This window comes from Callorhinchus milii, unplaced genomic scaffold, assembly GCF_018977255.1.
Source record: "Callorhinchus milii isolate IMCB2004 unplaced genomic scaffold, IMCB_Cmil_1.0 Scaffold1, whole genome shotgun sequence".
Taxonomy (NCBI): Eukaryota; Metazoa; Chordata; class Chondrichthyes; order Chimaeriformes; family Callorhinchidae; genus Callorhinchus; species Callorhinchus milii.
The window spans coordinates 21,354,602-21,381,986 of record NW_024704742.1 but is presented as its reverse complement, the minus strand read 5'-3'; the positions used below and the strand labels follow the sequence as shown (position 1 = coordinate 21,381,986).

Genomic DNA, 27,385 nt, shown 5'->3' with positions numbered 1-27,385 from the left:
TGACAAGGCTCTAAATTCAAATGCAAAGATTATTATTATATCATAATTTCTGGGGGTTGTATAATCCCAATAGTGATTACTGTTTACAAGCTGCAGAGCTCTGGCGATCTCCTCAGTCAAACAACCTTTCACTTATGCAAAGAAATATTGATGTGATTGTGTAAGTATCGGGATGCTATCAAGACATTTGTGAGCAAGGAGAATGACGCTCAAGGTTTTTCATGTTGTCCTCTTACTGTCTTTTCTCCCACACATTCAAGCCATGACCCACTCTGCCTTCCCTCACCTCCATAACATTGCCCGACACCGTCACTACCTCACCCCTCAGGCCGCTGAAACTCTTGTTCATGCCTTCATCACCTCCAGGCTTGATTATGCAAACACCCTGCTTGTCGGCCTTCCCAACTCCTCCCTCCACAGGCTGCAGATAATCCAGAACTCTGCAGCCCATGTCCTCTCCCGCATCAAACTCCTCGACCCCATCTTCCCCATTCTTGCCCGACTCCATTGGCTCCCTATCCTTCAGAGGATCCAGTTCAAGATCCTGGTCCTCACCTACAAAGCCCTCCATGGCCTCGCCCCACCCTACCTCTGCGACCTCCTAACCCTCTACCAACCCGCCCGTTTCTTCCGCTCAGCCGGCTCTGGCCTGCTCCACGTCCCCGGCCCACCCGCCCCACCATTGGCAGGAGAGCCTTCATCCACTCTGCCCCCAACTTCTGGAATTCCATCCCCCAGTCACTCTATCTCGCCCCCTCCTTAGTCTCCTTCAAGTCCCGCCTCAAGACCCTCCTCTTCGACCATGCCATCGGCCACCCCCCTTCCCCTCCCCTCGCTTACCCCCCCAACCCCAGCTTGGGTCTGAAATGCTATACTCTGTCCAGTGCCTTGGGACGACCTCCTGTCGTGAAAGGAGCTATCCAAATGTATTCTTGTTGTTATTAAAACATGGTGTCAGAATTGTGAAAAAGATAAGAGCAGAAGTTGTCTGGTGTACAGGACAATGGCCCTCTTGGATAGCACATGAATTTAAGCACTCCAAGATGCCTTCCAGCGAGAAGGGTGCTATATAAATGCAAGTTGTTGAATTGCAGCCTTCAGTGTAAATCCAGTTTGCAGAGGCAATGGGAGGTCAGACTTGGATTATTAGTTGCTTCCAGAGACAAGCTGGCATCTGAAGACAAGCTAGTTTCTGGAGACCACTTGTAAAGGTAGCAGATGCAGTAATGTTATGGCATCACCAATTACATCACTGGGCTCTTGTCATTTTCTCACCTGATGCCTTTAGTTCCAGGACAGGGGCCCTTTAAGACAACACATGAATGGCAGAGAATTGCAGCTTTCAGTGTTTTAATCAAATTGTCTATGCCTCATTTTTTTCACTTGTTTTTCACTTTGTATTTCAAATTTATTACAGCCTTCGCTCTACTTCTTTAGCAGAAGCTAATTGTGTATAACAAACACAGCTCTCTCTGTGAGTGCCATACCCTAGGAGCAGTATTAACTGTAAGGAAGCATCAGTCAATGTATTCCACAGGAGCAAAGCTGTTGCGCTGATCACCCCATTGCCAAGTGAGTTTAAACCCATTTACAAACTCAACAAGAAAAGTTATGTGATGGTCACTGCCACATAATCTTGTCAGTAGAGGATAATAGACTGCTTGGGGTATCCAAGGCATGCTTTTAGTTTCATTTAATGCAGTGATTGAAGGCAAGTATTTCACTTGTGTGATGCTTATTGACAGCTGCAGAATCCCCTCAGCTTATAAAAAGTTGAGTTCACCCTTCTCAAAGTTACGGAAATCCACTTGAGCAGGTCAATGAAGTGTTTGGCAACTTCCAAGGTCAAATGTTCAGTGCACTTTGAAGTTCTTAAAAGTATTTTTTTTGTGTGACAGCTTTGATGAAGAGCATACTTTTTTTTAATCGAAAGTTTGCCCCATATAACTGCTGGTATGAATAGCATCACACCATGTGTTAACAAGCTGGGATCTGTTACGGACTCCTTTCCACAGTCCATGAGATGATCATTATGATTAGCTTGAGAAAATACTTTCACTGGAACAGTCTAATCTGATTTCCCCACTGCCACACAGATTCAAAGATGCTTATTCCAAGCTGTTGCTACTAAATGTTGTACGGTTCACCAGTGCACCATCTTCTACTTAAGACCAAAATATCACCTATTCTTAGCCTAACAGACCATTTGGTCTTTAAAATTACGACTGCTGAGAATCGTGCAAAGATTCTCACATTTAGTCTTTATTTGGAAGCTGTCTCTTAAGAACTACAGAAAAATATCTAAATTTAATAATTTTTCACATTTTTTTATGCAATCTTAAATTTTAAGATGAACTAATTTTACATGCTAAGGCTACGTGGAATTTCAGGCCCCAATGTCCACACAAATATCAGACTTTAAAAACCTAAAAAAAATATTGAGCATGTTTTCTTGCTGTTCTTTCTATGAATATTCCATAGAATCTGGGGAAGGGGAGGGAAGAGAGTTGGGTTTCATTTAGATAGGCTTCACACAAAGACCTGTCAATCCTTGCTCTTTCTGACTGATCAACCTTTTAAAATTGGTCATTCATTTCATGGCTGTTTGCCCTGCCCAAAATTGGCTGCCGCGTTCGCCTACAAAATACACAGTCATTTTGCTTTGCAGAATATCCTGCGAAGCGCTTTGAGACACTCTCCTAACGTGCAAGGCACTTTATCAAATGCAAGGATTTTTATTATTCATATTATTATTACACTGTTTGCTTGACATCTATGATCTGTTTTGACACATATCACTTTTAAAACTAAATACAGCTCCAGAGACAGGTTTGCAATCTGTTACTGTTACTGACCACAAATGTCACTCCTAATACATCCCCAAATCTGATGGTTATAAAATCCAAGTCCAACATACAGTCAAGTGTGAAGAGAACTTCTGCGTGATCAAACAAAATCTGTTGTTGCAAATGTGTGCCGGATAATAAAATGTTATCACTAAGATGTTATCTGAATAGTAACACGAGCTGGACCTCAACTCACTGCTTTCTCCAAACCAATGACCAAGAATAAAAATAAAATTGAATTCAGTGAAGGTCAAAAGAATATTTATTGTGAGAACAGAAGTGCTTCATGTTGAGCTGACCGCTAGCTGTTCAGTGAATTTCTGCTTAGTCGCACTCTGTAAATATTGATGCACAAAATCAGAGATCCCTTATATTTCTCATGTGGTCAGGAAAGTTATTAACTAAGGGAAATTTATGAACTATTTTGCACAATAATGTGCAGTTCCACTCAGTTGCAAAAGCTAAAGACTCAAATCTTCTTTAAATTGACTAGATACATTTCAGGTGCCTTGAAATGGCTTTTGACAGCAGCTGAATTGTGCCCATCTCAGCAATTGCTCCTGCATGACATCCCATTGCAACAGCTGGGAAGCCAACGGACAGTTCCTCAGAGCTATCGATGACTCTCATAAGACGATAATTAATTGGGTGTGTGTGTGGAGGGTGGGGTGAGGGGGTACAACATAGGTTTTCAAGTTGTTGGGTAATTGTCAGTATTGAGAGAGGAGAAAATGTTGTAAGATCTAAAGCCTACAGTTGGGTGTTTACTTGGCAGTGGTTAACAACAATGGAGTCCTGTCGCTTAGTGGTTAGAGCAATCGCCTCGCAAGCGAGAGGACCTGGGTTTGATTCCCAGCAGGGTGAAACGTTGGGCAAGGTTTCTTTACTCCACACGCCTCTGTTCACCTAGCAGTAGGTAGGAACTTGGTTGTTAGTCGATTGGTGGATCACTTTTCTGGGGTAATAATTCCTTCAAAAAAAATAATAATGGTTTGGTCACTCAATCCATGACTGGGACACTGCTGTGTGCAATTGGTTGCTGCGTTTCACCCATAAAATATACAGTCAATTCATTTTATAGTATATTCTGTGAAACGATCTGAGACGTCTTGAAGATGTGATAAGGCTCTATATCAAATGCAAGAATTATTAACAATGATACATGCACCTGTGAGGGATTTATATCAAGCTCTCTTGTCCTACTGAAACCCCAGTAAAATAGTGATGTTAAAAGAGGGTCAAATTCAGCAATGCAGCTACATACCAGGGTGTGAAGACTAAGAGCTGATGGATTAGTCATTTATCCATTGCATTGCAGTCACGGGTTTAGCTAGGTGGAAAGCAGAAAGCTGCAGCTTCTCACTGCATAATGACTGACAATTTGTTCCAAATCCTTCCTCATTTTCATGTTTTTGATTTACAGAATCGTCTTCAGGACTTTGCAGTTTGTTCTCGGTTAAGCTCGTTATATGTTAACTGCTGGTTGAATTAATCTTTATATATTAATTATAAAATCAAGTCCTTTGATATTTTGGTGGTTTGTTACCTTTTTGTCTGCCGCCTTTCTGAAACGTGCACAAGCTTTTCAGTTCCTGTTGTTACCATGAGTGTAGTTTTACAGGGCTTGCATAATAAAAGCCCAACACTTGGACACAGCCTCATAAACCCCCTGGATTACAGTGTTCACTTTATTGGTTTAATGTCGCATTCAATGGCGTGGCCTATGGGGCAAAGAGAACAGGCCTGAAGGCCTCCAAAGTGACCCTACTCTGTCTCCCACCAGTATTAGCATGACTGATGCAACATCGACCACCCAGCCAATTGTGTTGCACTCTTAGGGTCCTGGTGGGGAGGAGATGGGGGGGAGACGCCACATTTTATTGTTGGCCGCTTCTTGTTACAGGCAGATTCCACGGGCAATAGATCAGCATTAGCCAGGATGAGTTACAGGAATTAGCGGAATTTAAACTGGGCTTGCGTGTTTCAAATTCAGCAGCTAGCACATGTCTGCAACTACAGGGTGACACATTTCATTAACCTTTACTCCTCTCCCATCCGAGTTGCATTTTCGAATGGCACAGCTTGATGCATTTGCAGAAAAAAGCAAAGTGTGGACTTTCTCTTTGAAATTTGTCACTTCACTTCTTTTTTGGGGTGGGGGGGGGAGGTGGCTGAAATCTGCAATGTTTCGTACTTTGTTCCTCATGTTACTGTATTTACTGGATCCTAAGGTCCCGGTGTTACCAAAACATTTACTGCCAAACAACAAGCCTTGGATTTATACAGCACCTTTCATGCAGAATAGTGTCTCCGAGTGCTTACCAGGGTGCACCTTAGAATCAAGACTTGCAGGCTTGTCGTTGCTTTTTGTCTGCCTCAGAGATGGGGGCAGGTAGTGCGCTCGACATGTATAGGAGATGAGAGGCTGGTACCAGCAGGGAGAGAGGGTTTTTTTTCAGATACACTGCAGGGTTAGAGACTGAAAGAGGACCCCCAGACCCCAGTATTTGGGGGCCAGAAACCCAGACCCCAGTTTTGGGTTCCTAGATCCGTGCTCTCCTTCCACCACAGTTTTGGGATCCCACAATTCAAAAGTAAAGCATACCACAAAAAGTATAAGATAAGACTGCTCGCTGCAAACAAAGGAGCAGTGGTCACCTCTACTTTACTCTCAGCTCTGCTCACTGGGTGGGCCAGAGCTGGGAAAACTGCTGTGACTAAAATACACAAAAGCTCGAAAAGAAAAGAAACGGTGGTCCTAGAACTTGCACTTACTCTGATTCCTGCAATATAAAATAAAACAGCCTCTACTTACAGGGAATCAGCAACTATCAGCAACTATGTGGAGTCTTGTGGCTCAGTGGTTAGAGCACTCGCTTTGCAAGCGAGAGACCCAGGTTCGATTCCCGACAGGATGAAACCTTGGGTAAGTTTGCTTATTCCACACGCCTGATAACAATCCCTCAAAAAAAACATAATAAATTGGTCATTTCAATCCACGACTGTTTGTGGGACACTGATGTGCACAATTGGCTGCCGCACTTCAGCACAAATATAGTCAATTCACTTTACAGTCTATTCTGTGAAGTGCTTTGAGACATCTAGAAGACGTGAAAAGCGCTATATCAAATGCAAGGATTATCATTATTATAACTACGGAACGACAACCATCGGCAGTCAGACCTTCTGTCTCTCTGCCCCCACCCTTCAGAACTCCATCTCATAGTCCCTTTGCTTCACCCCCTCCCTTGCCTCCTTTGAAGCCAGTCTCAAGACTCTCTTCTATGACTGTGTTTTCAGTCACCCTTCTGCCCCCACCCCTCTTGCCCTCCACCCTCCCTCATGCCAAACCCTCTGCTCAGGTGCAAATCCTTGACTGTCCAGCGCTTTGGGATGTTCTCCCGATGTGAAAGGCGCTATAAAAATGTAATTTGTTGTTGTTGTTCTTGAGATTTGTTTCTCCTTGTCATTAGTTCAGCTCATCCCTACTCCTCCACACAACACGCAAACCTTTCAGACGCACAGTGAGGGCTGTCTGTCATTATTGGAACATTGCATGCAAAATGCTAATTCTGAACATTTTCTCCACATTTCCTGGTCTAAAGCGAAAGCTTCCTGAGTGAAAGGGGATTTAGCAAATACTTCTACTAAAACCCCTTGCTGACCGGGCTGAGCTCCTTAGTTATTGGAATCTCTGTGCTAATCGGGGGTCACCCAGTGCGCAAAGTCATTTGATCCTGGCTCGGTCAGCATATGTGCGAGGTCACCACTCTCTGGGTTCTCGCTGCCTTTCAGTGTTTTTCTCATCTAAGCTTGAACGAAAGTATGTGATCAGGGCAATTCAGCATTAGCAAAAGCGCTGTTTTTACGCAGGAAGTTGGAGTGATTGCTACACTTAGTATCTCCCCCTTAGTCGCCCCGCTGACTCTTTACAAATGGAGCTCTTTCGAAGAAAGACATGTTTTGATAGCCATTAGTTCAGATGGTTGACTTCACAACAACTGAACAAAGTAAAATATCTTAAAAGTGTTACCGCAGTAGAAGAAACAAGTGAAAAGTCTCATAATTTTTGTAACCATTTTTAAGTACAGTATCAAATGCCAGGATTATTTTTATCAGCAAACACTGCATTTTATTGTAAAGTGTAGTGACTGTATTTATAGGCAATCAAATACGTGACTTGACTCCCTATAATCCTGTTGCCTGTTCAACAGCAAATTCATCAAGCCTTGTTTAAGTCACATAAGACTGGGAAAATCATGCAAATATTTCAAGCTACTAGTGTCTATAAATTTACAGGCCGATGGAGACCAGATGTTCTCACTGACCAAAGTTAGGTAAACAGCGAGTGTTTGCAATACTCTTACTAGTGCAAAGTTCAATCAGGGTTTTAAATCAGCCACAAAAGGAAGTGTAACAGATAAAATGACAGAACTACGGGCAGAATGATGTGACTGGGATCAAAATGATGCTTAGGAGGTGAAATTCTCGTTGCGGCCGTTTATAGAGCGACTTTGCTGATGCGCAACAATAAAAGGAAAATCCAATTACAAATTGACATCTTCAAAGTCACTGCACTTAGCAGCAAGACAAACGTCTTGCTCTCCAAACCACCACTGTCTGCGCTGCTTGTGTTTGGAGGAACTGAGGCCACGCTTGGTTTACAACCTATTGTTCAGGGCATTTGCTGGTGCCGGCAGGGTTGTCAGGGCCACAGTGATGCTGTAGCACGGGCTTTCCTTTAGCCCTTGAGCACAGTTAAAATGGAAGCAATCTTCCGTCTGTTAATGGAGCAAGCTCGGTGCTGTCAAGATCATGTTTCATGAGCTTTAGCCCCTCGATGTGCACATTACGTAGACAAATACATTTGTTCACTTGGGTTGGAACATGACAGACAGGACTCTGTGTCCTTTTTCCACTGTGTCTCTGACTCTGTCTTCTCCCAACCCCCCACCGCCACCCACCACTCCTATAACAGTCCACGCCGGTCAAGTCCCACCATTCAAACCTTACCTCCACTGAACTCCTAGGTTACTGAATGTTTCGAAGAATGTAGAAGCACTTACAGAACAAACGCAACTTCAAAATGAGATTAAGGCTGTATTTAAGAATGTGTCAAGTTTATCAAATGCTACATAAATAAAGTAAATCTAAACCCAGGTGGAACATGAATTTCCTGGTCCTATATACCATCAGCAACACCTTGTATTTATATAGTGTCCTTCATGTGAGGTAGCGTCCCAGAGAGCTTGACAGTGACTCAAACATCAGTGCTCTGAGATTCTACCCCACGTAATAAAAATTCAGAATGCAGCAGCTATAAACTCCTGCAGAACGTAAACATTAATGGATAATTTTTAACCAATGCCAACTAATTTGTGCAAATGCATGTGTGTATTTTTGTGGGGGGTGATGGGGAGGAGGGGGAGTTGTGATGCAACAGGATTTATCCCCTTGAACACAGCCCTGTTACCCCCCCACTCAGGGAGGCTGTGTTTTTGTGCAAGAATTCTCTGTGAGAAATGGGACATGCACCTGGTGTTTGAGAATCACTTACCTTTCCTCGCTCACATTCATTACACGTCACTTTGTGTTGACGTCTCTTGTGTTCCTGTTTGGGTTTGCCCTGGTCCATGCACAGGCTGTAAATCATGGTACATACCAGGGTGACACCACAATGTATCTCAGTTTCTGTAGGCACCCAAATGCACACACAAAGTATTGGTCAGATGTAAATAGCAGACGGTTGCTGATCCATGCGCCTCTGGTATGTTGGCAAAGCAAATGCAGGCAAAGCTTAGTCTCCTGCTGCATTCATGACCAGTGGCTTGAACTAGTCTGGGTCAAGTTGAGGAAAAAAGTTGACTTGATTGACTGCCTTGAACATGGAGTATCTACTTTAGTCAGAAAATAGCTCCAGCTTTAGTAGGGTGAAAGTTATCCCCAACTGATCTTGGTGATCCCCGGAGGACAGTGTTAGAAGGGAGCTATGTATTTCTGTACAACATTGTTAGTTGATTGGAGGATTGTTTTTCCTGGAGTAATAATCCCTTAAAAAAAATAATAATTTGGTCACTCAATCCACAACTGTTTGTGGGACAATTGGTTGCCACGATTCGCCCACAAAGTATACAGTCAATTCACTTTACAGTATATTCTGAAGGGCTTTGGGACGTCTCAAAGACGTGATAAAGCACTATATCAAAAGCAAGGATTATGTTATATATTTTTATAACATTGGTCTCATACTGAAGTAAGATACTTGCATTTGCAAGGATACAACCAACAATACTATTTTGCCACGCCATCTTATACACGCTGTGAGCTTTCTTCATAATAACAACAAATTGCATTAATATAGCACCTTTTGCATCGGAAGGATGTCCCAAGGCGCTGGACTACACTACACTTGGGTACACCATCTGTTGCAGAGGTTGACTGGGCTGTTCCACAACTTTTGTTTTGGGACGTTTTGAGAAGCTTATGCGCTTTGAGGCATTTTCCTTCATGAACGGCTGTATGTTAAGTGCAAGTTGTTGCCATTGTGCTGAAGGCATAGAATGAATCATACACAAACTTTCACAACTGCTGAGTGGATATCTGAATCTTTGGTGTTAAACGACTGATACAGAATAAGAATAATGTATACACAATGCAATATTCTTAAATTATAAGTGGATTTGAGGAATGACATTGATACTTCCACTATCAGTCAAATTAGTTAACAGAGATCTCATCTGATCTCACTTTCTTTGTTAACTAATCTTGTATTGTCTGTTCCTCTGAGAGACCACCTTATATTGCCATCAGTTAAGGCTTGTCCCTGTGACCCACTGATTCTTTGAGTTGTCTTTGAGATGTTAACTATCTTTGCAAGTGCATTGATGCAGGAAGCATCGAGCTTGGCTGCCGAGCAAGATGAAAAGGGTTAAATGTTTCTGTCAGGTCAAAAGAGTTGAAGCAAAGAGAGGGAAGGAGGGAACTACTACTGGTTCTTTTACAAGCAAGAAGCTGAAGATTCTCCTATACCCTTATTGTCTTCCAAATCAGTAAGATTAGTGCCTCTGTGTAAAATATACCAAGAAATGTTACATCTTGTGCCGCTGACTTACTTAACTTAGTATATAGCGACTAAAGAAACAAGAAGCCAGGCAGGCAGAATGGGTGTAAAAAACACACAAAAAAGATGGATTTAAAGCTACTGCCCATCTAAGGAATGGGGAATTAACATTTTACACACTGCACACACGGAAAGATCTTCAAAGGGGTGTGACTGGCTGAGACAGCCAAAGCATTTGAATCGATAGATACAATGTGTATGACAAACAGCACATTTATTTATTGAAATTCAGTCTTCATTTGATATTTGTGTTGCCTGATTTACTGTGGGTGCTTTGCATACTGTGAAACATTGAAATTATTTTACCGCCTTTATTCGGGCTCTTTGGGGTGTGAAAGTTGTTAAGCTTGCTGGTGGGGTCGAGGTGATGCAAAGTGTCGGAAAGAGCTTTGTTCTTTTATTTCTGTATTAGGATTCTAATCCAGCCTTGACGTGGCCTGAAAGACTCCTCTTTCCTTGTTACATGACACAAGTAAAATGCTTTTTAAGAAGCCCTATTTTTAGCTCCCTGTCAATACAAGCCGACAGCGAACATCACTTTCACAGTCAACATAAAATAAGATTATTTCATGCATTATTGCAAATTAAGATGACATAATGGTGCAATTATCACTGTTCTTATTGCAGTTTGCCCACAAAGCACACAGCCATTGCACTTTACAGTATATCCCGTGAAGTGTTTTTTGACATCCTTATGATGTGAAAGGTGCTGTGCCAAATTTAAGGATTATTATTAATAATTATAATTGGATTTTAACGCTTAGAGCACCGTGGACAAGTTTACTTATTCTCTTTATGTGATTCATCACCTAGTTTACTTGAAACACTAGTTTGAATTGATTTTTTTTCTTCAAAGATGTGCAGCCTTGAAAATTGATAGTTTTTCTGTTTTTCATCGACTGGATAGCTGCGTGTAAAAATGGATGTCGATCAATGAAACATTTGAGTTTAAAACTGATATTTCCACTTCCAAACTCTGTGTGTTGTGGTGTGTGTGTGTGCGGGGGGGTGGGGGTGGGGGGGGAGGAGAGCAGAGAGATGCAAGAGGAAATATAAGTGGTAAAAAGATGGAAAAAAAATTACATTAAGTCAAAATAGTAGATAAATGTGAAAATAACAATAAAAAGACTATTAAAATACAACTTTAGACTGAGAAGATAAGGGATGAGAGAAATATAGTTATTTTTGACAGCCAGTTAGTTGTCAGACACGGACGGAAACCCATTGTCATGACGGTGGGTTTCTGTTTGACAGCCGCTGACAGAGAAAAGGGGTGAGAATTGCAGTGTTCCTAAACTCCAGAAAGATTTAGGTTAGAACTTTTTTCTCTGGAGATCAGATGATTGAGAGGGAACTTTATCGAGGTGTTTTATATTGTGAAAGGATTTGAAAAGGTGGACATTGATAGTCTGTGTCCACTTGGGGCATAAATATAAGAGAACCAGTAGCAGATACAATGGGGGTTCAAGAGGAACTTCTTTATGCAGAGGATGCTGAGAATGGGGAATTCACTGCCGGAAGCTGTGTTTGAAGTAGAAACAATCAATGTATCTAAGAGGAAAGTTCATGCATACATGAGGGAGAAGGGAATACAGAGGTGAGGGGAATAGAAGTGCAGTATTTGACATGTTTCCTTGTTGTATCATTCTGTGCTGTTCATACCATTCGGTAATTAATGATGTTCCTTAATTAAGCAACACTTTGCTGACTGCACAGGAAACACAATTAAAATTCATCCTTAAAACCTGTGCTAAATCATATGCTTTGTGATCGCATGCATGAACCACCTCTTTCGCCCCACCTTTGACTTCCACACGTTAGTTTCACCCAGCTGGTTTTGTGCCATTTCCAAATAGAGTGAATTTATTTTCTTCACTCTATTTTCTTTATTCTGCACCACCTCAAATTTTAATGGAGTCCTAAGGCTAAGCTCGCGAGGATTTTGAATCTCAGCTGCCAGCCGTCTGCTTGAGGTCAGACGAGCATCGCGAAGGAGGTTGAGCACTGACAGTGACATCCTTTTAACACCAACAATACAACGGAGGCCTGAGTTTAGAGATTTTAGTCTCTTGTACGTGCGTCTTACATTGATTTTTTTTTGGTTAGAGTCCATGGCACATCAGTTGCCTTGCTGCTTGGATGGAGCAGATGATGATAATAATAATCCTTGCATTTGATACAGCCCCTTATCATATCTTCGAGACGTCTCAAAGCGCTTCACAGAATATGCTGTAAAGTGAATTGACTGCATATTTTGTGGGCAAAACGCAGCAGCCAATTGCGCACAGCGGTGTCCCACAAACAGCCGTGGATTGAAGTAACCAATTTTTTTTATTATTACTTTTTTTGAAGGAATTATTACTCCCAAAAAAGCGATCCGCCAGTCAGAATACCTGGGTCCTACTTACTGCTAGGTAAACAGAGGTGTGTGAAGTAAGGAAACTTGCCCAACATCCTCGCCCTGCCAGGAATTGAACCCAGGTCTCTCACTTGTGAAGCGAGTGCTTTAACCACTGAGCTACAGGACTCCATACATACTTTATTGCTTTGCTTCTGGGTAAATTCCGAAGCAGATCATCATCTTATTTTTTTGCCAGAGAAAGACGGGTCCAGGTTATGCACACAGGCTGGTTTGAAGCTGCAATAGGCACTGTGGTGATTAGGGGAGGATAAAACTCCACAGATATCCCTCTGCCTCCTCCACTGCACAGTATGAAAACCCGACCTCTGGGTGTAGATTCAGCAACTCTAACTCAGAGCAATTTGACCGATTCTCCGTGTGAAGAGACTAAGCTCCTGTCCTGCCCCCCCCCCCCCCTAGAGTACTTTCCCACTGCTATTTGTGCTGTGTCCCAATCTAAATGTCTTTAAGATGCCAAAATTTAAAAATAGGAATGAACAGTTAGCGAAACAATCATGTTTGATCCCAGTGTCACACAAATGAGACGACCCCTCACGAATAAATTTGGAGACATTGGTCTCATAAATTTGTCGAGCAGACAAGGCCGGTAATGGAAGGGAGTTTAGAATAATAATATGATAATCCTTCCATTTGATATAGAGCCTTCTCACGTTGTTGAGACGTATCAAAGCGATTCACAGAATATATTCTAAAGTGGATTGATTGTGTATTTTGTGGGTGAAACGCAGCAGCCAATTATATACAACAACAACAACAAGAAGATTGCATTTATAGAGCGCCTTTCACGTCGGGAGGACGTCCCAATACAGTAGTAACCCACAAACAGCTATGGATTAAGTGACTAATTTTGTTTTGAGGGATTATTATCCCCGGAAAGTGAATTTGCCAATCGACTAACAAAAGAGTTTCTAATTACTGGTAGGTAAACAGAGCTGTGCAGAGTAAAGAAACTTGCCTAAGGAATAGAACCTGGATCCTCTCACTTGCGAGGCGAGCACATTAACCACTACGCTATTTTAGTTTGCCGATCGATGTTCATCTTAAAGAAATGCTGCATATTTATGTCAGGATCTTAACGAGTGCAGCAAAACCACACTTCAGATACCCTGAAGTTAAGTGACAGTAAAATAATCTATTCTGCTGTATGCTCATATTTCTCATTCATGAGTAGATTCCATCTGGGACCAGGTTCTCATCAGCTCTGATCTTTCACTATTTCAAAACCCAACACCGCAGGACCTTTTATTAGCAGCTTTGGAAACAACAGAATAGTTTGAAGTGTCTTTGGGAAAGGTCACATGGTGCTAAGCAGTCATTGTGTGATTGACATGGTGGGGAATTGAAAACAAGGGGGTATCGTCTTAAAATTAGAACCAGGCCATTTAAGAGTGAAATCAGAAAGCATTTTTTCACTCAAAGGGTGGCAGAAATCTAGAATTCTCTCCCCATAAAAGGCCGTGGATGCTGGATCCATCCACACCTTCAAGAGTGAGGTTGATAGATTTTTGGTAGGTCAGGGTAGTAAGGGATATGGGGAGAAAGCGGGAAATTAGATTTGAAAGGTTTAGTTGAGGTACAGATCAGCCATGATCCAATTAAATGGCGGAACAGACTCGAAAGCTGAATGATCTACTCCTGTTCCTATGTTTCTATGTTCCTATGACATTCACTTGCCCATCTCAAAGCACTATTATTTGCAGTCACTTAAAGAAGACACAAGCAATCTCCAGCCAAACAGACATGTGTAGTTCATAACAAATTTGCCCCAAAATATTTACAAAATTGCAACACTTAAAAAGTATGCCTTTGCTTTTGTCAGTTTTCCATTAAAAGGTTGCTTTTTATTGAATCAAAAGTATGCCTTATATCAGAGTTGGTTCCAGAGATCACACAGTGAATTTTGTTGTGTTTCATGGATTTCTTTCCTTTTTGTAAAAAAAAATAGTGTGTCCAATTATGCATGGCCCAGGATCGAACCAGCGGCTCTTGGTCTGTAAGTTGCAGCTCTATCCACTAACTATTAGGGCTACCACTTCATGGTATTTTTTNACTGAGAAATCCATGAGTAACTGATGTAGATATGGGATCGGCTCTCTAATTTGATCAATTTTCAGAGTGGGGTTCTCTGGGTTAGGGGGACGTGTTTCCAGTTACCAGGAGGTGTCCCTACAACACATCTTGATTTGTGACCTGGTGATTTTCAGATCCAATCTGCGTTGAATCGGGTCGATTTTGATTTAAAAAGAGTAGAGCAAATCAACTTCACTGAGTCAGTTCTCTGGTCGGTGTCAATGAAATACCATTACTTGGTCCACAAATAAGAATTTGAGAGCAGAGATCCTCTTGGACTCTTCCACTGAGCTAAGGTTGTGGGGAAAGGGAGGTGACTTAGAAGAAGAGCTGACAGATGAATGCAGTCTGGTGATAATTGAGGAATAATAAGGAATTTTTGGTATTTGGTAACACATTTCTTGTGATAGTTATCACTGTTATCACAAGGAGCCTGTTATAAAACACCACAAATGTCACCCTTCCCACCTTCATATTCAATGAATGAGGTTTAAGATCTTGATGTACAACACATCTCTTCTTGCACTCAGTGAAACAGGGAGAAAAGTGGCCGGACTATTCACTTTTAATCCAGTCTTGTTTAAACCCCATTGTTCAGGGACTGTAACATCTAAACTGACCCGCTATCTTTTCTGTTCCAAAATAAAAAAAATCTCTCTGGGATATGTGAGGATTTTTAATACCTACACTTGGATAATGATAGATAGCTATCTGCCAGGGAAATCTGGTGTTTAAAAGATTTCACATATTGAGCAACTGCAAAATATCTATTCTTTTCTCTACGAGATTGGAATGTACTCATAATCCTCACTAATACTTTCTTTTATAGAAATATGTACCTGATATTCTGAGCTGTAAACTATTTAGTAACTATTTGTTTGGTGAATTCTCTGAACGTTTACTTCTTTAAGCCACTATCTAGCACCAAATAGACTGAAATATGATAGTAATACTAATCCTTGCATTTGATATAGCGCTTTTCATGTCTTCTAGACGTCTCAAAGCGCTTCACAGGATAGACTATAAAGCGAATTGACTGTATATTTGTAGGCGAAATGCAGCAGCCAATTGTACACAGCAGTGTCCCACAAATAGTCGTGGATTGAAATGACCAATTTATTATTGTTTTTGTTTTTGAGGGATTATTATCAGGCGTGTGGAGTAAGGAAACTTGCCCAAGGTTTCATCCTGCCGGGAATGAAACTCAGGTCTCTCTCTTGCAAAGCGAGTGCTCTAACCACTGAGCTACAAGACTCCACATATAACTTGACAAGCTGGAATGCTGCTTTGTTCGGGACAACTTGAGTTTTATAATTATTGGATCTCTTCCATCTCATGATAATCTATTGTTTTAATTCCATTTCTGTACTGTGTAAATGTCATCGGATCTTTTAAATTCATCTGAAACCAGGTGGACGGGACATTAATGTAACATCCAATTCAAAATATGGGTGTAGGGGAACCACCCTGAGTATTTTACAAATGTTGGGTCAGTTGTATAAAAATGTTGATGCACTGCAGGAGGCTATGATACCACTTGTAGATATAATCTATACTGTTGGTTAAAGGTGGTGAGATATTCTATTCTGTTGCTCCTAAACGATTAGATCACCTAAAGTGCATCTGTCTGTTTTTCTCTTCTAAACCATGACATGTAGGAAGAAATAAGCTGAAGAGCCAGCCATTCCGTCTGAACTGGGCTTGGATTGCCCTGGAGAAGGAATATTATCTTGTGGATGAGGACTCCAAATTCCTGGAGGTGACACTGAAGCGAAGGGGATACTTGGGAGAAACATCCTTTGTTGGTAAGTTCCCCAGAGATCCAGTTAAATCTTGCGCAAAAATGGAAATTTCCCATATGCTTTGTGCTGTTATTTTTCTCAGAATCATTGTCGGGAGGTTTTATAGGTTGTTTGCTAACAGACTGCTCCAGACCATACCTTAATGTCTGGGTAGAACTGTAATTCAGTGGCAGGTATGAATTGTACTTTAAAGACCATTCAATAGACGTTGCGTTCCTACTGTGAACTGCACAATAAGCCATCCTGATCCCCTTTTTACACAATGATAAATGTAACTGCATTTCACAACCATTCCCCAGAGAAAACACAGCAGCAAGGTCCTGGGTGAAGCACTATTTATTTTGTAACATGTTTCATTCTGGGGCTTCTCAGAACTGAGGAAAACAAACAACATGGAATTATAGAAGTGGAAACTGTGATCTGAGATATAGCAATTATAACCTCACAATATTCACCCTATAGTATGAAAGGTAGAATATAGAATGGTTTATATTTATACCATTATCCATTGAGTTTCTTTGCGGATTGGAATCTAACTACAGGTATATCCTACCACATTTATATGCACATCACTATATGTCTATCTACCTATCTTCATTTCTGTCGTTCCATTGTCTTCAAATCTCAATATTTCTATTTTAATATCTCTGCCTCTATCTCTATCTCAATATCTCTGTTTCCATATCTCTTTCTCTATATCCAAAATCAGATTATTCAGGAACCTGTTACTTTGTCTGCAGCTCTGATTATTTTTCTCTTATGAAGGAGAGTGATATGGTGGCTGAGTTCTGAGAAGTTGCTTTGGAATCATATTGACATATTAATAAAAGTTATTGGCTGGAGAATTAGTTTACAATGACAACAACTTGCACTTATACAGCACCCTCCATGCAGGATAGCATCTCAGAGCACTTAACAGTGGCAGAGCCGAGGGGAGGTGGCCGTAAGCACTGTTGAACAGGAAAGTTTTCAGATGGAACTTCAAAGAGGGGAGAGAGCGGGCAAGGCGGCGGGATTGAGGGAGAGTGTTCCAGAGTTTTGGGGCATAATGGTTGAAAGGACGACTTCCAATGGTGGGGCGGAGGGTGCGAGGGCCGAGCAGGAGGCCTGTGCCAGTCGAGCGGAGGTGCCGGGTGGTAGATTGGGGAGTGAGGAGGTCAGAGAGGTAGGGAGGTGCCAGGGAATGAATGAATTTGAACACAAGAGTGAGGATCTTGAAGTCATTCCGTTCGGTGATGGGGAGCCAGTGGAGTCTGGCCAGAACTGTTGAGATGTGGGTTCAGGTCAGTGTGTGGACAGTAGAATTTTGAATGAGCTGCATCTTGTGAAGGGTGGAGTTGGGGAGACCGGTGAGAAGTGAGAAGGAGGTGATGTACAGTGGAAAACAGCATCTTTGGATTGTTGTTTGCCTCCAGGATGTCTTTGGAGTAAAAGTCATTTTTGGCCTGTGAAAGGGAGAGGTGCGGAAGTGCTCGAGCCACAGATGACGGTGAATCGTGAGGCCAAATTTCTGCCACCTGCGCTCGAGCATCCGGGTTTGTGTTTTGAGTGAGCGGAGATCACTGTTGTATCAGGGGGAGCAGGTGGGATTGGAAACAACCCTGCATTTCAAGGGAGCCAGGGAATTGAAGGTTGTGGAGAGACGGTCATTCAGCAGCTTGATAGGTGCATCAGGATCGTGGAGGGCCAGAGGGAGAGGAAGTCCGAGGAAGAGAGGACTCGGGGAAGCTTTTTCCAGTGGCGGAAAAAGATGGTGGAGGGTTTGGAAGAGGGGAGGGGGATGTGGGAGGAGAGGCAGTTGAAGAAGTGGTCTGAGATGGCCTTGTATGTGATTGATCGGTTGGAAATGTAAAGACCATGTGTGATGACGAGGTGATGGTGGGGTCCAGGATAAAGAGAAGGTGAGGCAGGTGGTGGGAGAGAAGAACAGAGTGGAAGTAGTGGAATGTGAGGGCTGGGTGCAGGAACATTTTCAGGGTGGAGCTGCTCAGGGTGCTTAAGTAATTACTGACTTAAAACCACAGTACTGAACAGAGCTGGAATCTTGTATTGGTGCAGCGTGCAGTGTTAGTCTGTTGTAGTGCTTATTTTAGGTTGATGTCTTTCCATCTCTTTGCGGCCATCCTTCCTTCCAGACAGAAGGATGGTTTGGGGGTGCACATTTTTCCACTATAACTTCATTCACGCTGACAGAGACCATGCTGATCAGTTACACTTCCTAGTCTCTTTCATGATGAACTCCCTGCCAGGCGTCCTTCAAGTAACCTGGCCTAGAAAACCTCAAAGCTAGCCTGAAATCTATGACTCCTTAGAGTGCAGCTTTCTGCCATTGAAGTGACAAGTTACAGGCTAGTACTTTAACCATAACCATTGTAATAATCCTTGCATTTGATATAGCGCCTTATCACGTCGTTGAGATGTCTCAAAGCGCTTCACAGGATACACTGTAAAATGAATTGACTGTGTATTTTGTGGACGAAACATGGCAGCCAGTTGCGCACAGCAGTGTCCCAAAAAACAGCCCTAGAGTGGGTAGTTAATTAATTATTTTCAGGGAAGAGAGTAGACTGCAGATGACGCTTCTTTCACTTCCTTCCTCCAGGTATTGGCACCAAGGACGGTACTGCTGAAAAGGATAAAGACTTCAAAGGGAGGTCCCAGAAGCAGGTTCAGTTTAACCCAGGCCAGTCCACTGCTACCTGGAGAGTAAAAATCCTCACTGACAAGCAGTATGAGAGTTCAGAGACGTTCCAGATTGTTCTCTCCGACCCCGTCATGGCTGCTCTGGAGTTCCCCGAAACGGCCACCGTTGAGATTGTTGATCCTGGTGACGGTGAGTTCCGTGCGGATTGCAGGCGCATCAGATCTGATACAGACAATAGGGTGTTTACAAAGTCCTATTACTCCAACAACTGAAACATGTGGAAGAATGTTGACAATTGAATTTAGAAGTACCTAATTATATGCAGTACAAGTGTTTAACTGTATTTAGATGTCCAGAGAATCAGTGTGAGCGTCATCATTTTCATGGCAGGTAATAAATAACCTGTCGCAATGTTCGGTGTGACATCTTCTGTAACATGGATGGAGTGACGAGGAAGTCACTGGAACCGGACATTGTTACACTCGACTCACCTGCAGCACAAAATAAACATTCGTTGTGAGGAAAAAACAGGGGGGGGGGGGGTTACAGGACTTTGTGAGCATCCGGAACAAAAGAATTCCTCTTTATGCACAACTGGAAGACTCTTTATATAAAAAAAACTTGCATTTATATAGCGCCCTTCACACACGATAAAGTCCCAGAGCACTTGACAGATACCCTCCACCTTTAGCACACAACAACACAACAAAATGCAATAACACAGCCCCCTCCTCCATAAAATGAACAGACAATGTGCAGTCAATGCTATTAAAGTTCCAATGCTCTGGAACTTTTTAAAAACACTTAAGCTTTGTTATAATAATTTAAATTATAATCTGAACCTCTCGAATAATACCTTTATTGGAGTTATTGCAGCCTTTTAGTCACTCCCAGCAGTCGGTTATTCTCTGCATAATCCAGAAAGTTACCATCATCTGCAAACTTTTCTACAATGGGAAAGCTGCCCTGCAGGCATTTTAATGCCGAGGAGGTCAGTGAATGGCCATTCAGTGAAGTCTCAGTGTGATGGAGCTAAGAACTGATGTTACACCACTGTGCTTCATTTCCTATCTCACCGAGCTGGAGTGCCTTTCTCATCCTCCTCACACCAGGAGCAAAGTTACCATGAAAGGCTGTTTCATATAGAACATCAATAGATGGCGTCTGTTAGTTTTATGTCAGTAATAGAAAGAGGGGGAGAGGGGAGAGGGGGAATCTCAAAATGAAGGTTGACTTGGTTACTGAAATATTAGAATCCTGCAAACAATTTGTTCTAACTTGTGATTGTGCCTGTGACAGAAAAATATCCCCAAGGACGGTACTGCTGAACAGACATAATGTTACATAAAGTTACAGCAGGGTTCTAAATGCTGTATTGACAAACTGCAAGTCAGCAAAATTTTGCAATCATGGTCAGGCTTTTGCTATCTGCCTGTTTCTCAGCCAAGAGAAGCCGGAAAAGCTCAGTCAGTGAATGGAAAGCAACAACTTGCATTTATATAGCACCCTTCGCGTAGGGTAGTGTCGCAGAACATTTAAAATAAATTGCTGTCGACGAGGTAAGCTAAGGGATCAGGATTCTTCCGAATTTCTTTTATCAAATTGTGCCACAAATTTCCCAATTTCATCCGTGTTCCACAAGTATCTTTTTCCGAATGCCATCTTTTACCCTTATTTGTTCCTCCCGTTTATGCCGTGCTTTGGTGAAGGTGCTGACTCTTTGCAGTACAATACAAAATTACATTTGTACAGCGCCTTTCACATCTACCAGACGTCCCAAAGCGCTGGACAGGCGGGGATTTGGACTCGAGCAGTAACACTACAAGGACAGCACACCATTCACTACCGAGCAAAAATTGCCATTCTTCATGAGTGAATCTAGATAGATAATAATAATAATAATCCTTGCATTTGATATAGTGCTTTTCACGTCGGGAGGACGTCCCAAAGCGCTTCACAGAACACACTGTAAAGTGAATTGACTGTATATTTGTGGGCGAACGCGGCAGCCAATTGTGCACTGCAATGTCCCACAAACAGTCGTAGATTGAATATGATCAATTTATTATTGTTTTTGGGTTTGGAGGGATTATTATTAGGTGTGTGGAGTAAGGAAACTTGCCCAAGGTTTCGCCATGCCTGGAATTGAACTCAGGTCTCTCACTTGCACAGCGAGTGCTCTAACCACTGAGCTACAGGACTCCACAACTCCGCAAATAAGAGCATAATGTAGGAGGATTATCTGATCCTGAAAGGTATCACAACCAAGACCAATTCTATCCTCACCCGACATTCACCCCCAACACTCACGTTCTCCATTCTAACATTTCACTCTGATATTTAAAGTTTACACCGATTAGGAAACATTTGTACCGTTCAATCATTTGATCCTCATTTTTTTCCTTTGAACAGAATCGACTGTTTACATTCCTCAGTCAGAGTATCGGATTGAGGAGGATACTGGGGAGGTCCTCATTCCTGTTTGGAGGTCTGGCGATGTTAATCAGGAGCTCATGGTTATCTGCTTTACCCAGCAAGGTGAGCCGATAGGGCACACATACTGCACTAGCCAATCTGTGTGGATTAGTGCTGAATTCGGGTGATGATTTTACCCACTTGCCCATCAGGGAAGATACAAAGATAGTCTTTACTAACAAAGGGATGCTTTGGCAGGAAGAAAAGGTCAAGTTTCAGATCTATGAATTTAAAAATAAATGAACAATGTATGAATTATATGCAAGTTTAAAGGAAACCAGGTAAAGGAACCAGAGAGAGAAAGGAAAAATATGTTGGGTTCACTAGATCTCTGCTTGAAAGGATATCCAAGAACCGATGGGCTGAAGCTCATTGTAGAGTTCCAATTGTTACTCTACCAGAGATTATGTAACTTTCAACCTAGAGTCCAGTAATGTACTGCTGTTGGTGACATTACCCACTGGTCCATCAGGGAAGCTACAAAAGTTCATCTTTATTGAGAATGGGATACTTTAGCATTGTATTAAATTATGGAAAGAGTAGCATGCATTCATAAAGTTCCTTGCAAGCAAAAAATGTCCTGTGCCTTAAGGCACTATTCCCATTAGAAAAAACTATTAATTTGGTGCTCTTTGATGTTTGATTCTATTAAGTCACAGCAAAAAGGGATGTGTCCAGAGAGCGAGAACATGGAAGATGTCTGGTGCAGATAGAAATGTTTCCATTAATAAATTAAAGTGACAAAGCCATGGGAAGAGATGTTTGATAAAGAGAACAGAGTTAATGAAGATTATTTGCAAATTAAATTAAACTTGCTTTTCTTTGCATTACACCAAGGGCACAGGACACATTACATTTTAAGAACCACTTTGCTATTGAAGATCAATCTATTGATGCTGAAATTTTGAGTTTAGTAATGCTTCAGTAACATACAATTAGAAATAAACTTTCCATTGGTGGTTTTACAGTTAAAAATTACCACTCCCTCTGGCCCAAATAAAATTGCTTTTAGCTTTCATCTGTGCAAATTGCCTCCCTTCCTGTTTGTCCCTGTGAGATAGCTTCATCAGCTAGCAGGGCTCTTTAGAAAATGACAAATTCCATAGTTCATCCTAGTTGTCATCAGAGAGCATGGAGTGCACAGACCAGGTATTTGTTTCTCTTTATATCTAAATGTTGCGGGTCACGGAAAATCTCTGAAGGTCTGTTTCTTGCAGATCAGGGTCAGGCCCATTGACCTCCCCCTTTGCTCCATCCATTTCACATTCACGGCTGATCTTTCTTAGATTCACTTTTTTTGCTTTGTTTTTATCTCTCAAGAGCTTATAATTTGTTTCCCCCCAATGTCAAGCGAATCGATCTATACTCCGATGTATTGTATGCTCCCCTGTCCAGAGTGGAGCGCAGCAATAGAAAGCAGCGCACTTTTCTGAACACATTCACAAAAAGACAGTGAGTTCCTTAGTTTTCCTTTAACAAAACATATTTTATATACATATTCTTACATGTTAAATGTTGAAGGTGTTAAGATGGCACTGGATCAAACATTCTTTAAGAACTGTCCAATTTAAAACCTGACAAATGATCATTTTCTTTTGGGGTTTTTCTAACATATATACGATAATAAGATTGGAAAATGACAATTGTAATAACAGTCCTTGCATTATATATGTTTAGTGCCTTCTCTTTTATATACTCTAGCAAGTTTGCTGTGAAATGCAGTGAATGTGTTTTGGTTAGGTCACATTTTTCACCCCAATATGGTAACAGACAGTAAATTTAGATTGTTCCTGGAATAATGTATTATCATTTTAACTGAGAGAAAAAAGATTGCATCTAAAAGTTCAACAGTTACAGCCTTTCCAACCTCTAACACAGGTAGTTTATAAATTATTCATGCAGTGGCCTGCAAACAACAATTTTTCTTTGTTATCCTGTCCAAGCACATCAAAGGAAGCTGCTCTAAACCTACCACATCAGGTTTGCTTGACCCTCGCATGCCCCAGGGTGGTCTATTGAAGACATACTATTATTTTGTAAAAGGACCACCACATGTAGTAAAACAAACCGAAAGGCAGAATTCATTAACTTAACTCTTTCAGGACTGCACTAGCATTTCTGAATCTGCACCAGAAATATAGCCCAATACGATTTCAGTGTTTATTCCCAGATTACAGTGATAGGAGCGATATTCTGTGGTCCTGTGTTACAACAACAAAGGATCTATCAGTCATAATGGATACTGGTATTTCATGTTGTCTAAGGACAGAGGGTGTGAAATTTTCAGGACAAGTTGTTTATCAATAAGAAGGGATTGAAGATGGATTATTGAACATATCTGCTGCCAATTAAAAAAAAACTTTATTGTAAACCAGATTATTTTTTTTAGAAAAAAAGTTAAACACATTAGATAAAATCTGTACAATAGATAACCTTACAGCTAAAATGGAAGCAAACTTATATAAGCAAACAGCATTTGAAGTTGAGCTCCAAACTAAAATCTCACCACTGTGGTGAAAGCTTGAATTAAGTTTGGTAGGTTTCTAATTACATAACATTACCTAAAAGCAACAGTAATAATAATCCTCACACTTGATATAATGCCGATCACGTTAGGAGGACATCACAAAGCGTTTCACGGGATATTCTGTAAAATGTAGTGACTATTTTATAGGCAAACGTGGCAGCCAATTTGTACTGTTGTGTCAACGACCCACAAACTGAATGATCAATTTTATCAGGGGGATTGTTGGCCATGACACCGGGAAAATCTACCTGCTCTTTCTGAATAGTGCCATGAGATCTTTAACGTCCACCTGAACAGGCAGACACCTGAAGGATGGCACCTCCGACAATGCAGCAGACCCCCAATACTGTATTCGAGATCAGCCTCGACTACATGAGTTCAAAGTTCCGATGTGGGGCCTTGAGCACACAACCTTCTGACTCAGATGCAGGAGTAATACCAACTGAGAACTGAGCCATGCTGACTTAACACATTGCACTGAAGGAGAGGAGACGAAGGAGAGGACAGAGAGAGGGGAGGATAGCAATGGCACGAAGAGAGGGTGAAAGAGAGTAATGGCAGTCGGGGAAGCTGAACACAGAAAGAAAAAGCAATGGTTCAGTCTGTACATCTATTTCTTTGTGCTAACTTACATAGATACAATGTCTTTCTCCCTTTTTTTTATCAGGTAGCGCAAGTGGCACAATTCCATCTTCCGTCCTGTCCTATTCTGACTATATCACCCGCCCAGAGGATCACACCAGTGTAATTCGGTTCGACAAGGACGAGATGGAGAAGTTCTGTCGTGTCGTTGTCATCGATGATTCTCTTTATGAAGAAGAAGAGAGTTTCAACATCACACTGAGCATGCCCATGGGCGGTCAGATTGGCAATCACTACCCCACTGCTCGCGTGCTCATTCTTCCTGACGCAGATGATGGTAAGTAATTAGTTGGCGGTGAGTTTGATGTTGACTTGGGATCTTTGTCCTTTTCCTGATTTTTTTTGATGAAATATTCTATTCATTTTTTATACATATACGAGGTAATCTGAATCAAATGGATGAATCAAACATGGCAATGTTATTGTATCACAAACATCCATCCACGCACCGAGGGGAATGGGATTAGAGTGCATTATCCAGTGGGGAAAGCTACAATGTCGCCCTGTTATAATGCACTTCACTATAGCATCAGCTTGTTTATCATGCAGTTATCTTGTGGTTCCCTTTTACTGCACATGCACCCAGTGGCTTGCTCAATGTGTCTGGTTTTTGATGACCTCTGGAATGATTAGATATATATTTACAGTCAAATCTGCTATCGCGCCTCATTATAGTTAAGATTTTGTGTAGCATAATGGGGTTCAACTCTAGCACCACCACCACCAACAGCAAAATTACATTTGTATAGCGCCTTTCATGTCGGGAGGATGTCCCAAGGCGCTGGACAGATGGACCCGAGCTGAGGGTCGGGGTGGGGGAGGGTGGAGGGCAGGGGGGGAAGCAGGGAAATCGAAAGCATGGCCGAAGAGGAGGGTCTTGAGGTGAGTCTTGAAGGGGGCGAGACGGAGGGACTGCGGGATGGAGTTCCAGAGGGTGGGTGCAAAGTGGCGGAAGGCCCGCCCACCGATAGTGGGGCGAGCAAGGCTGGAGCCCGCTGCGCGAAGGGAGCGAACAGAGTGGTAAGGGGTTTAGGAGGTTGGAGAGGTAGGTGGGAGCAAGACCATGGAGGACTTTGAAGGTGAGGACCAGGATCTTGAACTGTATCCTCTGTGTGATGGGAAGCCAGTGGAGTTGGGTGAGGATGGGGGTGATAGGGTCATGGAATTTGGTGAGGATATGGGCTGCAGAGTTCTGGATGATCTGCAGCCTGTGGAGGGAGGAGTTGGGAAGGCCGACAAGCAGTGAGTTTGCATAGTCGAGCCTCGATGTAGTGAAGGCGTGTATGAGGGTTTCGGCGGCCTGTGTACAGACACCATCTGATGAATGGCCTCCTTCTGGGCTGGAAACATTGGCATAACATTCCACTTAGTGTTAGCCTTAAAGATCATTTTGTCTTAAAGAAAATTCTTAAATTTAGCCTTTAATTTGGAAGCCGTTCTTTCTCAGTTCTTCAAAAGAACCGGTTTCCAAATTATCATTGTTTTGCAGAATATTCTACAATTCTGTGTAATCTTAAATATCAGGCAGGCTGGGTGAATCTTAGGTCTCTTGACTCTGTGAGTTCCATGAATTCAGATTGAACTCAAACTCAAGTTTGGGACCCTCATGTTTCTGTGAAAACTTCATCTGAAATTTTCATCCTTTTCTCTCTGGTATAAAATTAATCTTGGGCTCGAGATCCCAAGTGACACAGAATCTTTAAACCTGAAGACCTGGGTGCAGGAAGAGCACTTTAAGTCTAATCATCGTGAAGAGAACAGTTCTTTTCCAGATGAAATCTATGCTTCTGACACTTGCATATGCACGATCGGCAGTTGTGACAAGAGGCATGTTGAAACGTAACTGTTTGATTTGTGTTTGCTCCGAGACTTAGTTCTGAGCGATCTGCCCTAAAGCCACAATGCTTTGTTGCTGTTGACTGTTGGCATGTTGTGCTTTGGCAGAGGTTAGCCCTCACTGCCCTGCCCTTTGGCTTATTCTTGGGACTATGTCAGGGGAGAAGAATGTACTTCAATCTTTTAGCAGGAGATCACTAGAACAGGCAATAGCGTAACTTTAAAAACAATGGCTAAGAATGATAAATGTCTCGTGATAAGGCTCGATGTTTGAAGCTGTTCACAGCGGAGGTACTGTTAGATGTACAAGATTAATTTCTTTTAATATTGAGTAATAATTTTTAACATAATATTTTAACATTGAGTAATAATAATCCTTGCAATTTGATACAACTTTGAAATGCCGTAAAGTGCTTCACAGTTTTTGTAATGTGAGGTGATTGAATTTGTAGGCTAATGTAACAGCCAATTTGTACCAGCAATGTCACACAAACTATCAAGTTTCCTTACTCCACACAGAGCCTAATAATAATCCCTCCAAAAACAAAAACAATAATAAATTGGTCATTTTCAATCTACGACTGTTTGTGGGACATTGCTGTGCGCAATTGGCTGCCGCGATCGCCCACAAATATACAGTCAATTCACTTTACAGTGTGTTCTGTGAAGCACTTTTGGACGTCCTCCCGATGTGAAAAGCGCTATATCAAATGTAAGGATTATTATTGTTATTAAATGTCCAATTTAATTTGGGGGATTGTTGGCCAGGACACCAAGAAAAACTCTTTTCGAACAGTGCTATTATATCATCAATGTCGACTTGAACAGACCCTGGGTTTAACAACTCACTAGAAAGACAACATCTTTGTGATAGTTATCATGAGGAATATGTTATAAAATCTTGCTTATTATATAGTTATCGGCAACATAAATTCCCATCTCCCCCTCTCTCGTGGCCTCAAGACAATAGTAGTCTGAAGGAATCCCCATTCTGAAAAACT

General features: G+C 41.8%; 1 protein-coding gene across 1 annotated transcript in view; it reads left to right on the top strand.

Moving 5' to 3' along the window:
- Nucleotides 1-27,385, top strand: part of frem3 (Fras1 related extracellular matrix 3) — an 85,490-nt gene that overhangs the window by 20,830 nt on the left and 37,275 nt on the right. The window contains 4 exon segments of the mRNA XM_007899218.2: nt 16,117-16,263; nt 18,863-19,093; nt 21,317-21,442; nt 24,574-24,825. Of these exon segments, the coding sequence (XP_007897409.2) occupies nt 16,117-16,263; nt 18,863-19,093; nt 21,317-21,442; nt 24,574-24,825 (756 nt within the window).